This window comes from Hyaena hyaena, unplaced genomic scaffold (genome assembly GCF_003009895.1).
Source record: "Hyaena hyaena isolate Hyena2069 unplaced genomic scaffold, ASM300989v1 scaffold_42, whole genome shotgun sequence".
NCBI lineage: Eukaryota > Metazoa > Chordata > Mammalia > Carnivora > Hyaenidae > Hyaena > Hyaena hyaena.
Window position 1 is genome coordinate 5,272,720 of NW_024080674.1, and position 24,197 is coordinate 5,296,916.

At 56.2% G+C, this 24,197-nt stretch overlaps 1 protein-coding gene across 1 annotated transcript in view; it reads left to right on the plus strand.

Moving 5' to 3' along the window:
* Window positions 1-23,581, plus strand: part of PREX1 (phosphatidylinositol-3,4,5-trisphosphate dependent Rac exchange factor 1) — a 178,137-nt gene extending 154,556 nt beyond the window's left edge. Inside the window, exons 26-40 of the mRNA XM_039230026.1 lie at window positions 2,282-2,488; window positions 3,610-3,698; window positions 5,221-5,303; window positions 5,410-5,500; window positions 8,252-8,380; window positions 10,058-10,099; window positions 11,136-11,356; window positions 13,814-13,913; window positions 15,899-16,042; window positions 16,141-16,255; window positions 17,872-17,938; window positions 18,963-19,135; window positions 20,489-20,591; window positions 20,829-20,896; window positions 21,856-23,581. Coding sequence (XP_039085957.1) covers window positions 2,282-2,488; window positions 3,610-3,698; window positions 5,221-5,303; window positions 5,410-5,500; window positions 8,252-8,380; window positions 10,058-10,099; window positions 11,136-11,356; window positions 13,814-13,913; window positions 15,899-16,042; window positions 16,141-16,255; window positions 17,872-17,938; window positions 18,963-19,135; window positions 20,489-20,591; window positions 20,829-20,896; window positions 21,856-21,898 — 1,675 coding nt within the window. The 3' untranslated portion in view covers window positions 21,899-23,581. The remainder of the gene's footprint in view (window positions 1-2,281; window positions 2,489-3,609; window positions 3,699-5,220; window positions 5,304-5,409; window positions 5,501-8,251; window positions 8,381-10,057; window positions 10,100-11,135; window positions 11,357-13,813; window positions 13,914-15,898; window positions 16,043-16,140; window positions 16,256-17,871; window positions 17,939-18,962; window positions 19,136-20,488; window positions 20,592-20,828; window positions 20,897-21,855) is intronic.
* The last annotated feature ends 616 nt before the right edge of the window (window positions 23,582-24,197 follow it).

Here is a 24,197-nt window from a genome sequence, read left to right on the forward strand (position 1 = left end):
GGGGTTCGCCGGCCTCAGCAACATCCACGCTGTGGGTAAGATAACTGGGGCACATGTGAGGCTATTTAGCGATGCCCCTGGTCTCTGTCCACTGGAGGCTCATAGCACGCCTGTTTCACCACTATGACGACTGAAAACACTCCCAGACGTTGGCAGATGCCCCTCCCTACGCACCCTGCGACCTGGACTTGTGCGCCACCAATTGCTGCGTTACTCCTCTCCCTTCACCCACCCCCGACTGAGAGCTGCTACTCTAATAAAGTAATGGGTGTGGGCAGCAGTCATTAGCAGAGGCTGACACTATTTGGAGAAAGGTTTTGGGGTAACTTTATAACAGACACGGCAGCAAGGGAGGCAGCTGGGCGTGGCCTCTCCGCTGTAATGACGGGACCCGCAGTGGAAGGGCACCGTTCTCCCGTCACAATGTCTGTCTCACTACTCAGCGACAGGATGTGGGGGGCAGAGGATGGTGGAGCGGTCCTTTGGAGATGCAGGTGGCCGCATCTATAGGGCAGTGATTCTAGACAAGTGACCCAGAGTCATTCCCACATAAATGGTGGGGGGCGGCGGGGAGGGGGGCACAGTGAGGAAGAGGGGGACAGACTTGAGACGCAGCGTCCGGACCTGGTCAGGATTGCGTTTCTAACACGGCGCCTGTGAAAAGACACCGTCGGGGATGTTTGAATGTGGATGGTGCTAGATGGTGTTGAGGGATTGTGAGTTCTGTTAGGTGTGGCGACAGCAGTCTGGTTATGTTTGAAAGAGTGTTCCTCAGCGTTGACGCTGTTGGCGTTTTGGGCCAGATTATTCTTCGTCGTGGAGCCATTCTGTGTGCTGTAAAATATTTAGGGGGCACAGTTGTGCCCTGACCCTTGTCTCCCACTTCAGTTGTGACAAATAGAAATGTTTCTGGGCCTTGCCAAGTGTTTGCCCCTCAGGAAACATGCTAAATTGCTAAATGTTTCCGAGGGGTGGGGGTGGGGTTAAGAACGTTGCTTTAACAGAAAGCCCTAGTGTGCCAGAGACGCATATGGAAATGTTTAGGGGGGAAATTATATATCTTAGACTTATTTTAAATACTCCAGCAAAAGCAAAAGCTGTGGGAAAGACTGAGGAAACCAAGGTGGTTCCCGAGTTGTCACCGACCTAGCTAGCTGCTGGGTGCCTGGGTTTATTGTACTGTCCCTTCTACTTTTGTGCGTGCTGGAAACTGTACATGATAAAGGAAAAATAATGTAGGGTCTGCTGATAGGCACGGGTTTGAATCCTGGCCCTGTCACTTAATGGCTGTGCCACTTAGTCCCTTAGCCTCTCTGAACCTTGATGTCCCTGCCTGTAAAATGGGGCTAATCATAATACTGACCTTACCGAGACGGAGGAGTATATGCACCAGGGTTTAATGATCACTTGCAAGGTACCAGATGTTTTTCTAAGCATTTTATGTATTTTAACTCCCTTAATCTTTACAGCAGCCTAGCACTAGTATCATAGATACTGATATTACTCCGTTTTACAGATGAAGAAATTGGACCTCGGAGAGGATAAATAATTGCTTTAGGTCTCTAAGCTAGGGAATGGTACTGGGGTCTGTCTGATTTAAGACCCTATGCTCTTGACCATTATATTCTGTGCCAGAGGTTGAGAGACTATGGCCTATGGGCCAGATCCAGCCCAGCCCACTGCTTGTTTTTTATTTTTTAATGTTTATTTACTTTTGAGAGGGAGAGAGGGGATCTGAAGCAGGCTCCCGGCTCCAAGCTGTCAGCACAGAGCCCGATGTGGGGCTCAAACTCAAGAGCCATGAGATCATGACCTGGGCTGATGTCAGACGCTTAACCGATTGAGCCACCAGGTGCCCCACTGCTTGTTTGTTTAAATAAAGTTTTATTGGAACACAGTCATACCCATCTGTTTACATCTTGTCTGTGGTGCTTTCCCAGCAGAGTTGGGTGGTTGAGGAGTAGCAAATGGTGTGGCCTGCAAAGCTGAAGAGATTTGCTCTCTGGGGCTTTCACGCTCAGTCTTCCAGTCGTGTTCGGGGCTCTTGAGCCTTCTCTGGCTTCCGCGTGAAATAAACACCCCCTGGATCTTGCGCCCCCCTGCAGGAAGGGGAGCGTATGTGCATCCGCAGAGTTGCTAGGAATTTCAGGGAAGGGATGGAAAGCATTTGATGGCTCTCTGCTTAGAGTCAAGGTTAGGCCAGAGGTCAAGGCCTCACCTGGGGCCTCCACGGAGGCGAATAAAGCTGTGGGCCTTAAGTTTACGTCCTTCGCTGCCACAGGTTGCTGTCCACCATCACGGAGCCCACCTCCAGCGGCCCCTGCGACGCCCCCGTGGCTGAGGAGGCCTCGTCCCCACCGCTGGCCAGTGAAGAGAGCGAGATGGACAGGGCCGACCACGGGGGCATCAAGAAGGTTTGCTTCAAGGTGTCTGAGGAGGATCAGGAGGACTCGGGCCACGATACCATGAGCTACCGTGACTCCTACAGGTGCGGGCGGCCGTGGGGCTTGACATGGACGGCCCAGGGGATTGTCAAGGACACTGACCCACGGGGAGGCGGAATCAGCGGCACATCTCCCAGGAAGCCATGGGATGGGGCTCGGTTCTCACCTGTTTGGTTCCAGGGGGTCACCTGAGCCCCTCGAAGCACACCCCCAGGCCCCCTGTGACTCTCTTGCCCCAAGGCCAGCATTTCAGGGCCTGACCCCTTGGGGTCTCCATCCCCCCGCTCTGCCTCCGTCCCGCCCTGCGCTTGTTGACAGAGTGCAGCAAAGAAATAGTCAGGGTCTGTAGTGCCTTCAAACTCAACGTGAGGCATGTTTCTGCAGGAAACACCATTTATTTTTACTTGGTTCAAGGAGGAAGATGCTGGGGTTTTTTCCTCCTCCTGGTGAAGTTAATTAGAACCAGATCAGGGACGTCCTAATTAGTGGGTTAAGTAAGACTAAAAACTCAGTGTCCTTCATAAACCGCGTAGCGGGTAAATGGAATTTCCTACCTTGCGTCAACAAGCACCGGGGTCCCTGGTGAAAGCTTATGTAATGATCGACCGTTGTGAGCAAAGTCGCATCTTGGAGGTGCTTCAGAAGACACAGAACTGGGGGAATTTGACCAGAAAGCCCTTCGCCTCAGCCCTCCTGGTTCCTACTCTTTCCATCTCCAAGGACCCACTGGTCGGTGTCTCCGGCTAACTGGGTGCTTTGTGTCCCCGGAGCCTCACATCCACAGTCCAGGATTCTCATTACAGTTTGGAGTATTCCGAGTTTTTCCCTGGGTTGTCAAACGGGTGAAGGAAAGGATTCAGGATTGGGGTTTCTGATTTCCCCGTGTCTTCTGAGTTCCGGGGAGAGGACGCAGAGCCGTGTGGCCGCGTGTGGGACGTGCAGGCGTGACAGAGTGACAGCATGTCCACACAGATACACACGATTCCCTGCCCTCCTCTGTGGCTACGTTTCTGCACTGCGGCCCTGTCGTGTTTCCCCACCGTCAGACCCTGGGGGTCGAGGGGCCTGGGCTTGTGTTTGCACCCTGACAAGTGGGTCCCACGAGCTGGGAGCAGATGGTGTGGTCCGGAGGCTGACTCAGCCCTGCCTCTCTGCCCCTTTGCAGTGAGTGTAACAGCAACCGCGACTCCGTCCTGTCCTACACCAGCGTGAGAAGTAACAGCTCCTACCTGGGCAGTGACGAGATGGGGTCTGGTGAGTCAGCGGCTCGTGCTCCGGGGTCCGGTCTGCCCACCGGGACTTTGTGTTGTTTTATTTTTATTTTATTAGATTTTGTGTTAGTACACTAACACAAATACTGCGTAGCGTGGCAGTGTATTTCCTTCCCTTCACTTAGCCAGCAGCTGTTTGTTTAGCACGTACTGGGTTCTGGACGTCAGCAGTGAATGGAAGGGCAAAGACCCTGGCGCCCCCTGGAGCTGACATTGTCCGTGAATGTCATGGCCACAGAATGCATGAAACATGATGCAATGACAGATTTTAAAAAAAATTTTTTAACGTTTTTATTATTGAGAGACACAGAGACAGAGCATGAGCAGGGGAGGGGCAGAGAGAGGGAGACACAGAATCTGAAAACAGGCTCCAGGCTCTGAGCTGTCAGCACAGAGCCCGACACGGGGCTTGAACTCACAAACTGTGAGATCATGACCTGAGCTCAAGTCAGACTCTTAACGAGCTGAGCCACCAGGTGCCCCTGCAATGACAGATTATGACGGCCGCTCTGAGGTCACTCAAGTAAGGCGACCTGATGGTCTCCCTAGAAATGACACATGTTCACACCAACCTTTCAAATGACCCCAAAAAGTTCAAAAGAAGTGCATGAAAATCAGTTAGAGTCGCCCCCCGGCCCCCAGAAGTGACCGTCGATGGTGTTGGGAGATCATTTGGTGAGCACGTGGTTCTGCACAGACGGACGGGTGTACGGCCGGATGGACGCACAGACATAAAAGTTTATAAATTAGATGAGACTGTACTCGCAGCTTTTACTGAAAGACTGAAAGTTGTTTCTATTTTAGTTTATTTTAGCCCTTAAAATAGTAATTTTGTGAACAGGTCACACACCCAAATGGTTCCCAGTTCAGCAGGCACAGGAGGGTGGGTGATGACAAGCCTGCCTCCCACCCTCGTCCCCCCGCCCCCGGTTCCCAGGCCCCCGCTGCCCCTGCTGCCTTCTGCGCTCTCCCAGAGCTGGTCTCTGCACAGAAGTTTAATTTTAATTGTCCTTCAGTTTAACAGAAGAAAAGAAAGAAGCTCAAGTGAACTTGACAATACTGCTGAACTTTAGATAAATATTTCATCACTAAGATGTTTCGCCGCATAAACCGTCCCTGGGGAAGTTTTAGCCAGGAGCTTATGTGTGGCGGCTGATTTAACTGAAGCCGCCGGAGGGGGGGGCAGTGATGAATCAGGGGACTTGGAACCCAGTTCCTTTTCTCTGGCTCCCTGTCTCCTCGTGTGCAGAACAGAATAATAGCAGTGGCTTATTGCCATTGTGGAATACTTTCATTGCTATTGTCTGCTTTGCAGATGAAGACACTGAGGCTCAGAGAGGTCAAGTGACCTGCCCAGGGTCACACAGCCGGGATCTGAGTCTGTCAGACTCCAGATCAGCCTTAGCTTTTGTAGCTCTGAGGCTCTGCCGCCTTCTCGGCACGAGGCTGGGAAGGTGTGGAAGGGGCAGGAATGGATGATGGCCGTGGCTTCTCCCTTCTTCCAGGGGACGAGCTGCCGTGTGACATGCGGATCCCGTCAGACAAGCAGGACAAGCTTCACGGCTGCCTGGAGCATCTCTTTAACCAGGTAGACCTTCGTCCCACCCGTGGCCTGGCCTTGGGTTCCTCCCATCACCCCTGCTGGGAACAGATAAGCCAGGAGCCAGACTAACCCGCAGATTCCTGCCTCCCAGGTGGACTCCATCCACGCACTCCTCAAGGGGCCCGTCATGAGCAGAGCTTTTGAAGAGACCAAGCATTTCCCCATGGACCACAGCCTGCAAGGTGAGCGGAGGGGAGCCCTGGGCTGGGACGGTGTCTGCACCACACAGGGAGACCGCCCGCAACGGGGACGCGTGCCGCGCGGGGGCGGGACGCCTGGGTCACGGTCTCAGCCTCATCCCCCTCCTGCCCTGTGGCTGTGGGCTCGTCCCCGGGCTCAGCAGGTCCAGCCCCTGGGCCAGGTCTACCCACAGCCAGCTCTGTTTTTGTGAGCCACGAATGGCTCTGTTCTTTGTTTTGTTTTTAATGAAGAGTTGCGAAAATAAAGACAGAGACCGTAGGAAACAGAGACCATACGCCTTGCAAAGCCTGAGACGGGGCCTGTCTGGCTCTTTGCAGAGAAGTTTGTGGACCCCCGGGCTGGTCCCTGCGCCTGTCCGGGCCTCCACCTGCCCATTTGTAACATAAGGGCACAGACTGTAACATAAGGGCAGTTTGCCGGACTTCACATGCCCAGCCCCGCCTTTAGCATCTTAAACCGTGTTCACAGACCCGCCTAAGTGTTCGCATTTTTAAAAACCATATTCGTCAACTGTCTTTATTGACATAACTTTGTGAAGAAGTGTTTCTCTTCTATTCATTTTCTAAAAATGTTTATTTTTGAGAGCGAGGCTGTGCAGGGGAGGGACAGAGAGGGAGAGAGAGACTTGCAAGCAGGCTCTATGCTGTCAGCACAGAGCCCGATGTGGGGCTTGAACTCACAAATCCTGAGATCATGACCTGAGCCAAAATCAAGAGTCAGATGCTTAACCGACTGAGCCACCCGGGTGCCCCAAGTATTTCCCATTTAGAAATTTAATTTTTTTTTTTTTTTTTTTTTTTTTTACAAATAGTTTATTGTCAAATTAGTTTCTACATAACACTCAGTGCTCATCCCCAAAGTGCCCTCCTTCATGCCCATCCCCCCCTCCCCCCCACATCCATCAGTCCTCAGTTTTTGTCAGCATTCAAGAGTCTCTCATGGTTTGCCTCTCTCCCTTTCCCCCACCATTTCCGCCCTTCTTCTCCCCCTTGGTCCTCCGTCAAGTTCCTCCTAATCCTCCTATACGTGCAAACATATGGTATTTGTCCTTCTCTGCCTGACTTATTTCGCTCAGCATAACACCCTCAAGGTCCATCCATGTTGCTACACATGGCCAGATTTCATTGTTTCTCATTGCCATATAGTATTCCATGGTATAGATAAACCACATCTTCTTGATCCATTCGTCTGTTGATGGACACTTAGGCTCTTTCCATGTTTTAGCTATTGTGGAGAGTGCTGCTATGAACATTGGGGTACATGTGCTCCTATGCATCAGCATAGAAATTTAATTTTTAAGGAACTTACTTAAACTCTCTAGTGTGGAAAACCAGAAGGACATGCCATCAAGTAGTGATGACTGTAACGCTAGTGGAAGCATCAACCAGTAATGTCATTATCCTGTCGTTAGGTGCAGGGGCCTGCCCACAGCTCCTTATTCTTTCGTGAGAGGGTCAGTGAGTTGAAGGAGTGGTAAGGATTTACCAGCTCCAAATTGGCAGTTTATTCTTGAAATGATTGAGAGAAAGGGAATTGACATGTATGTCTTCACATTAACCTTTCCTCCTGTTTACCCACTTACCCATCCATCTATGTACCTACTTACCCACTCATCCACATGCCCACCCACCCCCACCACGTGTGTATACATTCACCTACTGTCTACATGCCCACCCACCCAGCATCCACCCACCCACTTATCTACATGTCCACCCATCCACTGTCCATTCATCCATCCACCCACTCACTCATCTACACACCTGCTCCCCCACCCACCATCCATCCATCCACCCACCCACTTGTCTACATGTCCACCCATCCACTGTCTATCCATTCAGCCACCCACTCATCCACACATGCACCCCCCTACCCATCATCCGTCCATCCATCTATCCATCCATGCATTCATCCATCCAGTAAGTAATTCCCAAGAACTAGCTTGCACCAGGCCTTGTGCTGGGTTCTCGAGACCCTGAGATGAATGTGACACTGCCCCTGACCTGAAGGGACTCCCAGTTGAGGACATAGGAAAAGAAGCAGGCAGTTGCTCCTAAGTGAGAGTCGGAAGCGGTGAGGCGTGGGAGTGCCCTAGCTCCTCTGCCCCTCCTCCCTTCTCATGGTCACCTCTCCCAGGGATGAGCCTCAGAAAGCAGAAATGTCAAATTGAGAGAAACCACCAAGATCTCAAGAAGTCTGAGACTTCATAGCAGGGAAGAGGCCAAAGGACAGAGGCCTGGCCTTTGAACAGCCCTGCTGGGGCAGGGTTCAAACCCCATCTCTGTCCTTACCCAGCTGTGGGACTCCAGGCAAGTCTGTCTGCGAGGGCTTCCCTCTCTCTATATGGAAAAGTTAGACTGAGTTATAACTCATATGCCAGCTCTTTTGGTTGTGGGTACAAGGAGGTTGTACCTGAGAATTTTTCTGTGACTGTGTCCAGGCTTGGGAGAAGAGGATGCAGTGATTGACTAGTGATGTCTGCATGGGATTGGTTACACTGTAAGAGCTGCAGGCTCAGATGGGCAGGAAGGAGTGCTGAGATTGATTAGTGATGTCTGCCATGAGTGCAGTACTGTGGACAGGTAGCACACTTACCATGTGTTTGCCTTCTGTGGACAGAAGAGTCCTGCCAGCAGCCTTTACTTAGGATTCTGGGGGCTTTGAATTCTGGTGATGGGTCATAGGCCTCTGTGCCGTTGTTCTTCAATGCTACCTCTGTCCCTTTCCTGCCCCAGAGTTCAAACAGAAAGAGGAGTGTACGATCCGTGGCCGGAGCTTGATCCAGATCAGCATCCAGGAGGACCCTTGGAACCTCCCCAACTCCATCAAGACCCTGGTGGACAACATCCAGCGATACGTGGAAGGTCAGTGGGGCAGGGAAAGGTGTTTCATGGCCTTCAGTTCCACATGTGGAACATAGAAAGGTCAGGAGTGGGTCAGTCTCCGTGTCCCATGTCTGTCTGTGCCCAAAGGAACAAGAAAAATGGGGGCCCCTTTCGTGGCTGAGTGTCCTGGCCTGGGCCTTGTATGCACTTGACCTGGGAGCTGCAGATCCTGGCTGCCTGCGGCTCCCTCGCACAGTTAGGAGGCAGAGAAGGCTGAACTAGTTTTCTTCTCAGCCTCCAAAAGTGGATTTAACTCAGTTCCTCTTATTTGTTATTAAGATCACAAGCTGTGGGCCCCAAGGTAGGTTTGGATGCTACAGCATTAAACAGTGTGAATCCACTGCCAGCATCTATAATCCGAGATCCCACATAAAAATCTAGGTGTCTGGCTCTTCTCGAACCATCAGAAGGTCTGGCAGTAGCAGGCCTGCAGTCCCCCGAGCACGCTCGGCTGGAGAGGAGGGCGGGGAGGGCGTCTTCCTGTTCGCCACACTCCCCAGCACTCCCTGCAGCCTGGCGTCTGCTTCACACATCCGACCTCACCTCTCTGGCCCTTGGCGGCGTTTGGGCCTGGGCCTCCTGGGTCGGAGGGACCCCAGGACAGCAGGAGGTGCGAGGCATTGGGCCCATCCCCCCAGGAACAGCAGCCTCCGAGCTGGAAGTTGGTGTTGGCCCTGAGCTGTCCTGTTTTCCAAACTATAATTACTTAAGAGTGTGGACCCTGGAGTGGGATGGCCGAATCTCAGCTCTCCTACTAGGGGGCTGTGTGACCTTGGCAAATTCTTATATGTCTCTGTGCCTCAGCGCCTTCATTTGTAAAATTGGCTCATGGTGCTACCTCCCTCATGTGTTTTCATGAGAGTTAAATGTCACCACAGATAGAGTGCTTCATTCAGCACCCGGCACACGCTGAGTCCCCAGTGAAAGGTCTCTGGCTGCTGCTGGTACCACCACACCAAAATAAATTTTATTTATTTATTTTGAGAGACAGAGACAGCATGAGTGGGGGAGAGGTAGAGAGAGAGAGAGAGAGAATGAATCCCAAGCAGACTCTGCGCTGCTAGTGCAGAGCCTGACACAGGGCTCGAACTCACAAAACCGTGAGAACACAGCCTGAGCCCAAACCCAGAGTCAGGCGCTTCACAACTTGAGCCACCAGGTGCCCCGGGACAGAAGGTATCTTCAGAGGCCGACTCCAGAGGCCTTTCTGATCTTTCCTGTAAGCCCCTTCTGGGCCTGAGAGCCTCTCTCTGAAGGAAAGAAAGGGTGTTAGTTCCGTCTCTGGAAGGTCTGAGCTCTGTCCGCACGTGTGCAGGCCCGGGGCTGCCTAGGATGTGCGTAAGAAGCCAAGGACGCACCTGTGTGTAGGTACACATGTGTGTGCCCACGCTTGTGTGCGAGGCTCCTGGGCCGGGCCCATGCTTTGGAGGCTGGTTTCGGTCTCTTTCTGGGGGGCACATGTAAACTGATGCAGCTGCCGGTTGGGGTTCCGTCCCCTGGGTGTCGGGTTCTGGAATTCTCCCCGTATTCAGCACAAGCTCCTCTAGCACCGCAGGACACACCTGGGCTTCACCATGAGGGTTCTGAGCACCGGGGCCGTGGGGGGCCTTCTGCCGACTCCTCTCAGCCTGTCCTTGCTCTGCCCTCTCCTTCCAGACGGGAAGAACCAGCTGCTCCTGGCCTTGCTGAAATGCACAGGTGAGGGCTCGGAAGGAGCGGCGTCTGCGTGTGGGGGAGAGGCTGCCCTGGCAGGGGTGATCTTGACCTCAGCTCAGGGAGGCCTCTTCCGCTGGCCCGTGGTGACTTTCCCCTGGTCGTTGGGGCTGGCACAGGGGAAGAGTAACATCGTGGCCCCTCGCACCTGCCGGAACTACACATCTTCCTCTTGTGTCCAGAGACAAGTGTCAGGGCCCTGGAGCCAGGAGCTGGGTCTCTTGCTGCCTCCTGGGCCCGGGCGGATCTGCATGAGGACACAGATGGAGGGTGATGGGCAGGGAGTCTCCTTGCGTGTGGTGCCCGCGCCCCCAGCCTGGAGTCCCTTCCCTCCCCCCCTCCCACCGCCACCCCTGGGGAGGAAGAAAGGGCTGATGGGCTGGGGGGCAGGGCATGGAGGTGTTCCCTGTCCCTCCCTTCTCCAGAAAGTCTCAGCCAAAGGGCAGCTAAAATAGGGTCAGAATTGGTCACTAAAAACCAGTTGGCAGAAGCCAGTGATGAAAAACAGTCTTTTCCAGAAGATTTTGGGGTCCTACACGGCCGATCGATGGAAATGGGCCAGTCCTCGACCAGGGCAGGGGTGGGGGGAGGCGGCCGGAAGGAAGAAGGTGTGTGGCTCAGAAATAGAGAACATGGGAGACTGCCTTTCCTGAAACATGGCTCTTGGCGGAAATGCTTGGTGTCATTGTCATTCTCAGTCAGGGCAGAGAAGTCCCTGACACACAGGCTAACAGCTGAGGGTAAGGGTTTTGGGAAAGCCTTAAAAAAAAAGTGTTGTTTTTTTCTTTTAATAGATGGATCATTGAGATAATTGAGTTTTTTGGCAAATTGGCTTGCTTTTTACAGATTTGAGTTTTGTGAAGTTGGCTTTGGTTTGCTGGGATTAGTTAACTTCTGGCAGGCTGGCCCGGGGCGGGGGAGCGCAGGGGGAGGTCGCTGGCGGGAGGTGGGTTCTGGGCCCCAGGCCGGGGGACGGCGCCCAGGAGCGCCCAGCCCAGCGGCCCCTCCGCCCTCTCTGCAGACACCGAGCTGCAGCTGCGAAGGGACGCCATCTTCTGCCAGGCCCTGGTGGCCGCCGTGTGCACCTTCTCCGAGCAGCTGCTGGCGGCCCTCAGCTACCGCTACAACAACAACGGCGAGTACGAGGAGAGCAGCCGGGACGCCAGCCGCAAGTGGCTGGAGCAGGTGGCGGCCACCGGGGTCCTGCTGCACTGCCAGTCCCTGCTCTCGCCGGCTGCCCTGGTGAGTGGGGGGCGAGGGGCACCCGGGCGAGTGGGGGGCGAGGGGCACCCGGGTGAGTGAGGGGCGTGGAACAGGGCGCAGGAGAGGTCCTGCCTGCTCACCCGGGCTCTTGCGCCTTGTGCAGTCAGCACTTATTGAGCCCCTACCATATGCCACTGTTGTTACAGGCACTGGGGAGCCAGCAGGGAGCAGAGCCGTGTCCTTGTATCGGGCATCTTCTATCCTGGTGGGGGAGGGGCAGGCACAAATAAGTGACATAAATGGTAGGGACCAGTGTTTCTCATGCTGGGCAGTTTTACCTCCTAGGAGACACTTTGTGATGTCTGGAGGGAGTGTAGGTTGTCAGAACAACTTGGCGTCCGGTGTAAGAGTTTGGGGATGCTGCTAAACCTTCTGCAGTGCTTAGGATACCCCTCCCCAACAGATAACCTGGCTTAAATGTCCCAGGTGCCACCTCTGAGCGTAGTGATAAAGGCTAAGGTGAAAAACAAGGAAGGGGGGCAGGAAGGTCTGCGGTGGCAGCAGTACAAAGTTTTGATGAGGTGGTCAGTGAAGCCCTCACTGAGAAGGTGACCTCTGACTGAAAAATTGCAGGGGAGGGAGTGAGCCAGGAGGATATAGGGAGGAACCTTCCAGGCAGCAAAGAACAGGAGGTGCAAAGGCCCTGAGGCAGGAGCTTGCATGCAGTGTCTGAGAATCAAGGTGCCCAGTATGGCTGGAGCAGAGTGAACCAGGGGAGGGTGGGGACGGGGAGTCCCAAGAACTAACTGCGTCAGACTCTGCAAGCCTTCCAGGCTGTGGTAAGGACTCTGGCTGTTCCTGGGTGGTTGGGAGCCCTAGGAGGGTTTTGAGCAGAGGACGGAGCAGGGTCTGACTTCTAAACGTAATGAATCGCCCACGCTGCTGGGTGGGGATGAGACTACCGAAGGGCAAGGGTGGAAACTGGGGGGTCGGAGAGCCGGGTCCTGTAACAATCAGGTGAAATTCCCTGGCGCAGGGAGCGTCTCATTCAATCCTTGCGGTAGCCCTGAGGGAAGTCCTTTACCGTCCACATTTCAAGGATGAGAACGCTGTGGTCCAGGGGTCAGGTTTGAACTCTGGGAGCCTGACTCTGGGCCTGGTAACCCCTAGGGTACCCTGCTTTCTCTGCACCTTCTCGTTTATTCTTGACTACCCTGTCTGTGCACTGGCAGGGCTCGGAATCAGCCCCAGAGAGGCAGAACCAGGGACTCAGCCTTTGGGGGTGCTGGTGCCCAGAGCTGACACCCCCCGGCAGTGCAGCAGTACTTGCTCTGTGCTGTTGCTGCCCCACCCCGGGTGCCCTTTGCTGGGGCTCCCCCACCCCTGGGGCTCTGAGCCTCCGAGGCATTGTCCCAGCTGGCTGGAAAGTGTGGCCGTGGCGCTCCCTCTGGTGGCCACTGTTGGTGCAGCTGTCTGCCTGGCCTGAGAGCTACTCTCATTTGGCTCCCGAAAGCAGCACTGGAGGGACCGAAAGGCAGCTGCGACAGCCAGCCCCCACTTTCCTCTTCCCAGGTGAGGACACGGGGCCCAGCGCATTAATTCATCAGCCACCACGATGTGCCAGGCTCTGAGCTGGGTGCTGCGGGTCTGAAGCTAACTTCCTAGCTGGGGAAAGCAGACTGAGAAGGAATGGAGAAGGGAGGGAGATGGAAAGAAGGGGAGAGTTTATAGAAGTTGTAGAAGCGACTGCCTTTCCTTGGGTGGATGGTCAGAGCCAGCGTCTCTGAGGTGGGGATGTCTGAGCTGAGACCGGGGTACCAAGACAGCTATTGGGGTGGGTGGTCTGATAAAGAATGTGCTGGGCAGAGGGAACGGCATGTGCAAAGGCTCTGAGCAGGCTGGGTATGGTTTGGGGGATCAGCTTGGCCACATCCATGGGGCGTAGAGGGAGGCACAGAGCCTCTCGCCGCCTCTCCAGGTTATCTGTGTCTGCGAGGCCGGTGTGGTCCTTGTACAGGGCGGTGAGGAGGGGAGCTGGGTGGGTCGGCAGAATGCTTTGCTGGCTGCACTCACGGGGCTTGTGATCTGTGCAGGGCGAGGGGAGAGAGATGCTGGGAAGGTTTGCAGCGTGGACTTCCGGGCCAGCGCTGGTGTGCTTTGCTGAAGTGGGCCTGTAGGAGGAAGGTGGGCAGGAAAATGGGGGCTTCTGCTGGGTGTGTTAGGCTTGAAATGGCTGGGACGGATCAGTGCACATTAGAACAGAGACGGTTCTGGCCATGGGGGGCACAGGAAGAGCCTAGAGCAAACGCAGTTTCACACACAGCTCTGGACGGCCCAGCTAGCGACCCTGGGGCTGGTGGACGATCCAGCTCGGGACCCTGGGGCTGGGAGGCTCGCAGCCTCGTGTGTGGACTGGAGGTGGATCACAGAATCCTGAAGTGAAATCTCAGGGCAGGGGTGGCATCTGAGACCCCTCCACCCCATCTCCCTCTGCAGAAGGAGGAGCGGACCATGCTGGAGGACATCTGGGTGACCCTGTCGGAGCTGGACAATGTCACCTTTTCCTTTAAACAGCTGGATGAGAACTACGTGGCCAGTGAGTGACTCTTACCACCCCCGCCGTTGAGAGTTGGGGTTCTGGGGTGGAGGGGCTGCTCTGGAGCCACCCTGCCGTCAGGCCAGCTGCAGGATTAAACCGGATCTAGCACTTTGAAACCTCTTGCTCCCAACATGAGCCCCAAAGCCGAACCTTGGGGCGTGTATGGAAAGAGGGGTTTTGTTTTGTACGAGCCCAGCCACCTCCCAGCAGTTCTTGGGATAACAGCCAATACCTAATTCTTACTAAAATGCTACCCTAGAGATGTTTCTTTGGAGGGAAGACCTTAAAATTTCTTAAGAGTTTATACCATACTTTTTTTCTCCCTGTCTTCCTCCTTCCCTCCCAACTACCCTTTCACCTGCTCAATCATCCATCCATCTATCCACCCACCCACCTATCTCTCTGTCCATCTGTCCATCCATCCATCCATTCCATCTACTTATCCATCCATCCATCCATCCCATCCACCCACCCACACACCTATCCACCTATCTCTCTGTCCCTCTGTCCATCCATTCATTCCATCTACTTATCCACCCAGCCAGCCAGCCCTTCCATCCACCCATCTGTCTATCTGTCCACCCACTCATCCAGCCAGCCAGCCCATCCATCTACCCATCCACACATCCACCCATCCTATCTACCCATCCATCCAATCCAATCCATCCATCCATCCATCCATCCACCCCCCACCCACCCACCCATCTACCTCATCCATCCATCCACCCATCTATCCATCTATCCAACCAGCCCATCCATCCACCCATCCATGCATCTAACCATCTATCCATCCATCTACCCAATCCACCCATCCATGCCATCTATCTATCCATCTGTCCATCCATCCACCCATGTATTTGCCCACCCACTCATCCTTCCATCCATCCATCCATCCATCCATCCATCCACCCACCCACCCACCTATCTCTCTGTCCCTCTGTCCATCCATCCATTCCATCTACTTACCCACCCAGCCAGCCAGCCCTTCTATCCACCCATCTATTTGCCCACCCACTCATCCAGCCAGCCAGCCCATCCATCTACCCATCTATCCATCCACACATCTACCCATCCTATCTACCCATCCATCCAATCCAATCCATCCATCCATTCATCCACCCATCCACCCATCTACCCATCTATCCAGCCAGCCTATCCATCCACCCATCCATGCATCTAACCATCTATCCATCCATCTACCCAATCCACCCATCCATGCCATCTACCTATCCATCTGTCCATCCATCCACCCATCTATTTGCCCACCCACTCATCCTTCCATCCATCCATCCATCCATCCATCCATCCATCCATCCATGAACCAATTTCTACCTCCTTGGGGGTGATATCATCCTGTTTAAAATCCAGACCAGAGTTTAGATGGACAGCATGTGTCTTCTTAGGTACCAATTGGAATTGATGGGTAGTGGCTGCCTCTCCACAGGCAGAGTTGGGCTCAGGGGCGGCTATTGGCTGGTTAGTGATGTTTGCTGTGGATGCAGGATGGGGTGTGAATACTGTAGTTTTGCCACTCCTGCCATAACCTCTTCCTTACAGATGTAAATAAGATGCAGGTCCTATTTGAGGGGAGGTTTTGCCAGGTAGAGGCCCTGGGTTACCAGGTCAGGGGTATAAGGAGTGCAGTGAAGCTCTGAAGGCCCTGGCAGCCCCCTGGTGGGGCAGAGTCCGCGCCAGGTCTAGGAATGAAGGGATGGAAAGTAGGACCTGCGGAAGCAGGTGAAAAGAAGTCAGAGGCGCGAGCAGGAGGTGGGGGCGTGGCTTCCGAGGCTGGCCCTGGACGGAGGGCAGGGAGGGCTGACCGGTGCTCCGGGTGGGCAGACAGGGAGGTCCCAGGATGCCTCCCCGAAGGTGTGCTCAGAACAGTGAGCACAGGGAGCTGCGGAGCTGCCCCAGCGAAGGCAGAGCAGGGCTCCCCCAGGCCCAGGTACCGAGCCGCCCTGTCCCACCGTGTCCTCCCGCAGACACCAACGTCTTCTACCACATTGAGGGCAGCCGGCAGGCGCTGAAGGTCATCTTCTACCTCGACAGCTACCACTTCTCCAAGCTGCCCTCCCGCCTGGAGGGTGGAGGCAGCCTGAGGCTCCACACTGTGCTGTTCACGAAGGGTGAGCTGTGAGGTGCTGCGTGGGGCCCGCCGGGGAGAGCCGAGGCCTCTGAGCACACCCGGACCCAACCGCCTGCTCTTCCTCTTCTTCCATCATAGCTCTGGAGAACGTGGAGGGGCCACCTCCTCCAGGCAGCCAGGCTGCAGAAGATTTGCAGCAGGAGATCAACGCCCAGTCCCTGGAGAAAGTGCAGCAGTATTACCGCAAACTCAGGTAGGTATCTGCCTGGGCCGCGTGCTGGGGACAGGAGTCTGGGCACTGTCATGGCAGAGCAGACATGAGCACGCGCGGCACCAGGCAGGCTCCCGGGGTGGGAGTGCATGAACACCGTTTCTTGAGCACCTGCTGTCTACAGGGCCCTCTGCGTACACAAGCTCTTCAGATTCTCCCAGCAGTCACAGTGGGCCATTCTAGCCACTTTACAGATGAGGAAACTGAGGCTCCAAGAGCATAGACAGATTGCTCAAGGTCACACAGGTAGACAGTGGCTGAGCTGAGCTTTGAACTGGGTCCGTTTCCCTTCAAAACAGATTTTTCCGGTTGAGAGGACTGCGTATTTCATTCTGTGAGGGGTGGGAGCCGGGACAGGGGCCCTGGCGTTCTTGAGCCTGGGAGGAAGGGGAGTGGTCCCCAGGGCCTTGGCCCTGCTCCGAAGAAACCCCCAGAGAGAAGTGGAGAGCAGGGGCCACAGCTGCCAGAAGGAGCTTCAGGCCCAGGGAGGCAGCCCTCACGCACCCCCACCCCCTCACCCCCGCCCCCAGTCTGCTTCTTCCTACTTCTGCCTCCCCTTCTTCCCCTGTGGGGAAAGTAGACTGCAAATCAGGAGATTGGGGTTTCAGGGTGTGGGTATGGCCTGTACCGTCTCGGGGCCCAGCTTTACCGTTTGGAGATGGGAGAGCCGTGCTTTCATGTGTTTGTTCGGGGAAAGCATCCAGCGGTATTATTAAAACTGGTGTCTCTTTGGGTTGATGAATGCCATCAGTCTGTCCTGTGCCATTTGCTGAAAAATTTATGTTTTTTTTTTAATGTTAGAGAGTGAGAGAGAGAGCATGTGTGCACACGGACGCAAGCCAGGGAGGGGCAGAGAGAGAATCTGAAGCAGGTTCCAAGCTGTCATTGCAAAGCCTAACTCGGGGCTCAAACCCACTTAGCTGTGAGATCATGACCTGAGCCCAAGTTGGACAGTCACCGACTGAGCCAACCGGGGCCCCCATGTGTTGAAAATTATAATCCTTGGCTCTGAGAGCACTCACACACCCCTCCCTTCCTTCATGCGGCACATGGTAACTGAGAGCTTTTGTGGGCCAGGCTCTGTTCCGGAGACTTGCTCTGGAGTCAGCAGTTCTTTGCAGAGCACAGATTCTAGAGCAGCAGGTGCCGTGCTTTGTCAATAAAGTTTTATTCGCACGCAGCCACGTTCCTTTGCGTATGTACCGTCCGTGGCAGCTTTAGTGCTGCAGCAGAACTGAGTAGCATCTGGATGGAGACAGTCGGGTGCACACAGCCTAAAACATTCAGTGTTTCTGACCCTTTACAGAAAAATGGGCTGAGCCCCGTTTTTAGAGGGGGAGCAGCAACAAGCCAGTAAACAAAGAGCACTGTCACCTGCCAAGGGGTGACAAGCAGGCAGGGAGAGGTGGCCTTTGAGGAGTGCCCCGGGGGGAGGACCAGGGAAGCCCCTGCCGTCCCCACCCCCCACTGTTAGAGGAACAGGAGGCTGGATGGGGAGAGCCAGGCGAGGCGCGCTCAGTTTGAGTCTTTGGGGGGGCAGACGGGCAGTGGCCCCAGGAGGGTAGGGGCCCCACCCTCACCCCCCCTTTCTCTCTCAGGGCATTTTACCTGGAACGGTCTAACCTGCCCACGGATGCCAGCACGACGGCGGTGAAGATCGACCAGGTGTGCCCCGCCTTCCCTCGCCCTGCCGCGGAGCTCGGGCCAGGCCGGGGGCTGCCGTCAGGGTCAGGATGTAGCAGCTGGGGCCCGGGGTCCCTGCCCAACTCGACTCCCGGCAGAGGAGCCCCTGAGTCCCCCCTCCAGGAATATCCCTCATGGGATAGCGCCTCCCCCATTCTAGGAATTCCAGCTTCTCCCTACCTGCTTTGGGCCCCTTAGACGTATCACCTGCTGGCATCTGCCCCCCTGTGGCTGCCTTCTTCCCCTTGTTTGTCCAGGCGGGTCCCTGCGGCTGCAGCCCACGCCACATGTGGCCTTTGGTGGCCTTCTTGTTTGATTGGAACTTGTGACTTTTAAAGTCAAAAGCTTTCCAGTGAAATGGAGACTTCTAGCTCTTCCTGAGAAATGGAGAGAGCTGGCCGTGCGCGGCCCTCGGTCCCACGTGTCACAGTCGCCTTTCCGAGGGCATGTGCGCCAGGCTGTTGGCCCACGTCCCAGGCTCAGGCAGGCCTCGAGTTTGACAGCACTTTCGGGGACTGGCCTCGGGACTGGAGGCTGGGGGCTCTCAGAGAAGTCAGTGGGCACGGCCCTCTGGGAGTTTGCAATCTGGCTGGCAGAATATTAAGATGACACACAGAGAATTGGCAAACCATCATTTTGTGCCTGCACAGGTGATTGAGGAAAGCTGGGGGCAGAAGGAGGGCCTTTCCCAGGAAGGTTCTGTCCGGAGAGGCCAGGAGAGGGCACTTCTTTCTGGCTTAGCTGGGGGTACACGGGGGCAGCTGGAAAGAATTAGGTTGGAAGGTTAGGCTGGAAATACAGAGTAAACACTGAATGCCAGCTTGCAGGCACTGGGGAGCCACAGATGGTCCTTGAGCCGGGGTTAGGAAGGTTAACCATGTAACCCCCGGAGTGGTGAGCCGGGAGTACAGCTATAGTAACAAAGCCAGAGGGAGGGAGACGATGGGGAGGAGGGCGGGTGGGGGCCTCCTCTCAATGCCCTGGGGTCTGTGTGTGCGCCTCGCAGTTGATACGCCCCATCAACGCGCTGGATGAACTCTGCCGCCTCATGAAGTCCCTCGTCCACCCCAAACCCGGTGCCAGTGGGAGCCTGGGTGCCAGCCTCATCCCCATCTCCTCGGAGCTCTGCTACCGCCTGGGCGCTTGCCAGATCGCCATGTGCGGCACGGGCATGCAGAGGTGAGCTGCAGGGCCCAGAGGGGTGGGAGGGGGCGGGCTTGGGAACAAGGAGGCGGGGCCGGGTCTGAGTCCCAGTCATGGCCTTGGCCCCCTCTCTGGGCCTCAGTTTGGGCAGTGGGACTGGAGGGGGGTCCTGGGAGGGGGGCCGCGGGAGGCTCTGCTTGCCTGTGCTTTGTGTGAGTCAGGAGCTGTGCCGTGTGGTTCCGCCTGACCCCCCCGCTCAGCATCAACTCGCTCCCCTTCACTGGGGCAGAACTGGGCTCCGTGTCCCACTGTCCCACTTTGTGCCCTCTGTCCCTGCTGCTTGTCCCCACGGGTAGAAGTCCCCTTCTCCGAGAAGCCTTCCGGACCTCCCGATTTAACACCACACCCTCCCCCTCACCCCCCCCAGCAGCCCCACCACCACCCCACGTGCACTAGGAGCTTGGCTTGTGTGTTCGTTTACTCCCGGTCATCCCCAGTGTCGGCCAGCTCTGTGAGGGCGGGGACTCCTTCCACTTCTCTGCCATCCCCCGGCACTGAGAGCATCTGGCACAAAGCAGGTGCTCAATAAATGCTTGCTGAGAGTGCTCACTGTGTACTAGGCAGCACCGTTGTTAATGGGTTAGCCCATTTCCTCTTTATAGCAAGTCAGCTTGGTCAGGCCTCTTCCGGGGTTCTCGGTCCAGGGCGATTTTGCCCCCGGGGGACACTTGGCAACGTGTCACAATGATGAGAGGAGGGTAGTGTTGGTGTCTAGTGTCAGGGGCAGGGCAGCCCCCCACCCCCCCCCCCGCCCCGGTCCACAGGCCACTGGCACACTGACCGTGGTCTGTCCCTGTCTTACGGTGAAGGAGACGGGCCTGGAGAAGGCCGCCTGCCTGCTAAAGGCCACAGAATAATTACATGGCTAAGCTTTGAATCTGAGAGGTCTGGCTGCAGAGCCCACGTTCTCAAATTGTTCAGAACAGACTGAGAGATGAACAGATATGTCCTGTTCACAAGTTGGGAGGCATTAAGGGAATTGCCTCATTCGTTTCCTTCAACAAGTATTTATGTACCAAGCACCTCTTCCGAGCTGGCCACTGGGAATGTCAGAGAACAAAAAGCAACTGCCCGGTGCTGACGTTTTAGGGGTGCGTGGGGTAGAGCAGTAAGGCGCCTGCTGTGTGCAGGGTGCTGGCTGTCAGGAGGAAGGATGGGCAGGTGGGGGACGGGGGCACGGGGCGGCTGGGGGGCCTCTCAGGGAGAAGGCACCTGAGGAGGAAGGAGCAAGGCCAGCAGTTACCTGGGAGCACATGGGGCAGTTCTCGGGGGAGAGGGCAGGGCGTGAGGCCGGCCTGGCAGCCACAGTCCCCCGCCCCGCCCCTGCAGGAGCACCCTGAGCGTCTCCCTGGAGCAGGCGGCCATCTTGGCGCGGAGCCACGGGCTGCTGCCCAAGTGCATCATGCAGGCCACGGACATCATGCGGAAGCAGGTGAGGCGGCTCCATCCACCAGGGCTCCCCCGGGGCTTGTGGGCTGAGGGCGTGGTGGGCTCTCAGCCAGGTGGGAGGAAGGGCCCCAGACCCGGACCTTCTCCCCATCCAGTGGGGCCTGGATTTCAGCTTCTGGGGCCTCCCGTGACTCCTCACCCCACCCCACCCCACCTGCACCCTCCCTCCCTGCACCCTGTGCAGATGCAGGTCCCGACCCTCATGGTTCTTCCTTCCCAGGGTCCCAGGGTGGAGATTCTGGCCAAAAACCTCCGAGTCAAGGATCCGATGCCCCAGGGCGCACCGCGGTGAGTGACTCCCCTCAACCCCCCAAGACTGCTCCCCCAGCCCCCCTACTGCCCCCCAGTCCCCCAACTGCTCCCCCTAATCCCCCAGACTGCTCCCTCAACTTCCCCAGACTACTCCCCCAACCTCCCCAGACTGCTCCCTCCAATCCCCCGGGCTGCTCCCCCAGCCCCCCCGCCTGCCCCTCCAGCCCTCCAGACTGCTCCCCCCGCCAAGAAGGACCTGGGCTTGGCATGACACTCCTGGCCTCACCCCAGGAAGCCCCCCATGGTGTTCACAGGGGGCTTCACCTCTCATCTATGGGGACGCACTTTGGGGGGTGACAAATACCACTCTAGGCTCTGTTGTTTCTTTACCAAACAGCAACCTTGTAAGCATTCTCCCCAGTTGTCAGGTGGGGAGACTGAGGCACAGACAGGTTAAGTGTCTTGTTGGAGGTCATGTAGCTAGTAAATGGCGGGGCTGGGACTCTGCCCAGGCAGCGGAGGCCTAGGAGCCGAGCTCCTGCCCCCCATGTGCCGCCTCGCCTCCATCCTGCCTGTCACCACAGCGGCCTCTTGTCCGGTCCCCCTGCCATCATTCTCACAGCAGGTCTGACTCCGTCTCTCCTGCTTGAGACCCGCGAGTGGCTCCTTCTTACTTGGCGATGAAGCCCAGATTCCTGCCAGTGCAGACGCGGAGGAAACCTGGGGGCAGAGGGCTGCGTCTAGTTTGCCGCCGCTAGTGTGGGGAAGTGCACACCCCCCACCGTGTCCTCACACCCACACACGCGTGTGCATACGCGTCTGTATTTGTAAATGTGTTGCTGGTCCAGAGGGGGCCAGACAGCCGGGGGGAAGCACGAGCAGCGAGGGGGTTTCTCACCCGCCTCTACTGAGTTGTACTTCCTGGGCATGGACTCTGTGTTCCAGAAAGAAGGCCTGCGCGGCCATTCCTCATTGAGCCCCCCTCTCTCCGCCAGGCTCTACCGCCTCTGCCAGCCGCCAGTGGACGGAGACCTCTGAGTGTGGACACAGATGCCCGGTGCTTGGCTGCATCCGCCAGAGCTGCACTTTGGGGAGCCCCGGGGGGCCATGCCGGCCACCTGCAGAGCTGGCCACGAGGCTCCTTCCTGCCCCCGGGATCTGTCAACCTGAATCTTCACCTCCTGTGCAGACAAGCGGTGACCCACGCTCTCGGATGAGCTGGCCGATCAGCCCTGGGCCGGCGGGCTCCCCACGCTTCTGCCGGAAGCCCGAGGGGTGCTGGGGACCCACGGAGCCCGCTGACGGGCGTGGCCGGGACCTGGGTTCCTGCCCACGAGTCCCCGGGACACGGGGGAGACGTCACGGGCGCTGTAGCTGGAAGCCTGCACACCCAGCTCCCTCAGGATGGTTCAACCTGCACTTTTGAAACCCCTGGTTTCTTCCAAGTCCACATTCCAGGCAACACACGTGTCTCCTCCTCCTCCTCCCCACCTTAGCCGCCACTTCGCCCCTAACCCTGTACTAACGTGCTCGGTGGACTCGGGAAAGCCGGGCCTCTGCCAGGAAAGACAGAGGGACGGGGCACACACCTGTCACCAAGAGGGTCCTCGAGAGCCACACCAGCTTCTCACATCACCGCCATTGGACCTTGAGCCATCAGTCCTGGGTGCGAGATTTGCTCCGACTTTATTTATATGGCGTGAAATCTCTATGGTTTATTTTGGGGTTTTTATGTCCTTGGCGTTGTCGAGATTTTTTTTTCCTGGGTTGTGTAATTATATATTTGACATTTTAAATTTCAAAGAAGGGTATATTGTCTAACGGGACCAACATAAGGTAGTGTTGACTTTTCCCACTTCTACTAAAAAAGAGAAAAACTAAATTATTGAAAATTCAAAAAATTGTCAGTATTTCATCTTTTTTTTTTTTAATATTAGGGTCTTAAGGTATCACTTACAGGTGTTGACTAGGATTCCTTCGCCCCCGCCCCCCACCTCAGTTCTCCAGCAGCCGGTCAGTATTAGCTTGAATCACTCTGCTCCCTTTAGTGCCCAGCTGCCAGGGTTTGAGAGGCAGTTGGACCAGGGCTGGGGGCTGGGAGGGGGCTGAAGCGCCCACTTGACGTGCAGTCCCACACAGGTGTCTGTCCTGCAGGTAGGAGGGCCACTGGGAAACGCTGGGTGGTGGCTTCTGTAACTTATTTTCTTGATGTTAGCTCAGAGCAGGGCACTTGGGACTTCTCAGCCAGCCAGAGAAACAGGAAGTCACCCTGCCCACCTCCTGGGCACAGGGCCCCACACTGGGTTCCTCTCAGGAGTCTGTCCCTTCGGCCGCCTGTGTGCCAACAGGGAGCCACCCCGGCCGCGGCAGAACGGAGGGGATGTCTCTCCAGCCTTGTGTGGCGGCTGAGATCAGGTATGCCTTACTCACTGCCCCAGAGACTTGAAGTCCCACCAGTTCTTGGCGCCCTGGGCCTCCAGGGGCCACGCTCCCTCTCTTGCCACCGTGGCCGAGATGGCAAGAGGTGGGCTTGTTGCTGGACACAGGTGGCACGGATACAAATGAAGACCGGCTTTAGGCCCCCGGTGGGAAATGGAGAGGGGCCCCTGAGGGCAAGGGCGTTGTGCACTGGTTTACTTTAAAATGTACAGATCTTCTCATTAAAGTCATGATAGATTTTTTTATTATTATTAAAAGTCAGTTTATAATACAAAGATCTGATCTGTGGAGGGTTCCTTTGGGGCCGACTCTGGTGGTGAGGGGCAAGGCGGGGTGTGGCCAGCGTCGCGGGTGAATGAGCTCGTGCTTTGGAAGACGTACCGGGGACGGTTCCCATCGATACCGTCGGAGCCCTCGAGCCAGAGACGCCCCCTCCCCCAACAGGGACGTTACCGTCTGAAGCCGTTTCCCCCTCTAACACGGGGGCAGTATGGGGTTTCTCTCGCAGGGGGAGAGCGGTGAGGGCTACTCCGGACGGCACGGTGGGTCTGTGCCTCGGCCGTGCCAGGGAAATAACGGTCTTTATCTCGCGTTCACCTTGGTTTTCCACTCGGAGCTCGCGTTTTGCTGCGATGGTGGAAAATGTGGCAACTGGCCCAGGCGTTCCTTGCCTATGGGTGTCATGCCAGGGTTCCCACTCTTCCATGGGCCCCGGGGTCTGGGATCCGGGGTCTGGGATCCGGGGTCTGGGATCCGGGGTCTGGGATCCCGGGTCCGAGTTCCACTCACCGCATGCCTGGTTCGCGGCCAATCAGAATCCAGGCTGCCGCAAACGGGCCAATCAGAGTGGACGCCAGCGCCCCCTCGACTCTGCGCGTGCGCACCGACCTGTCTGGGT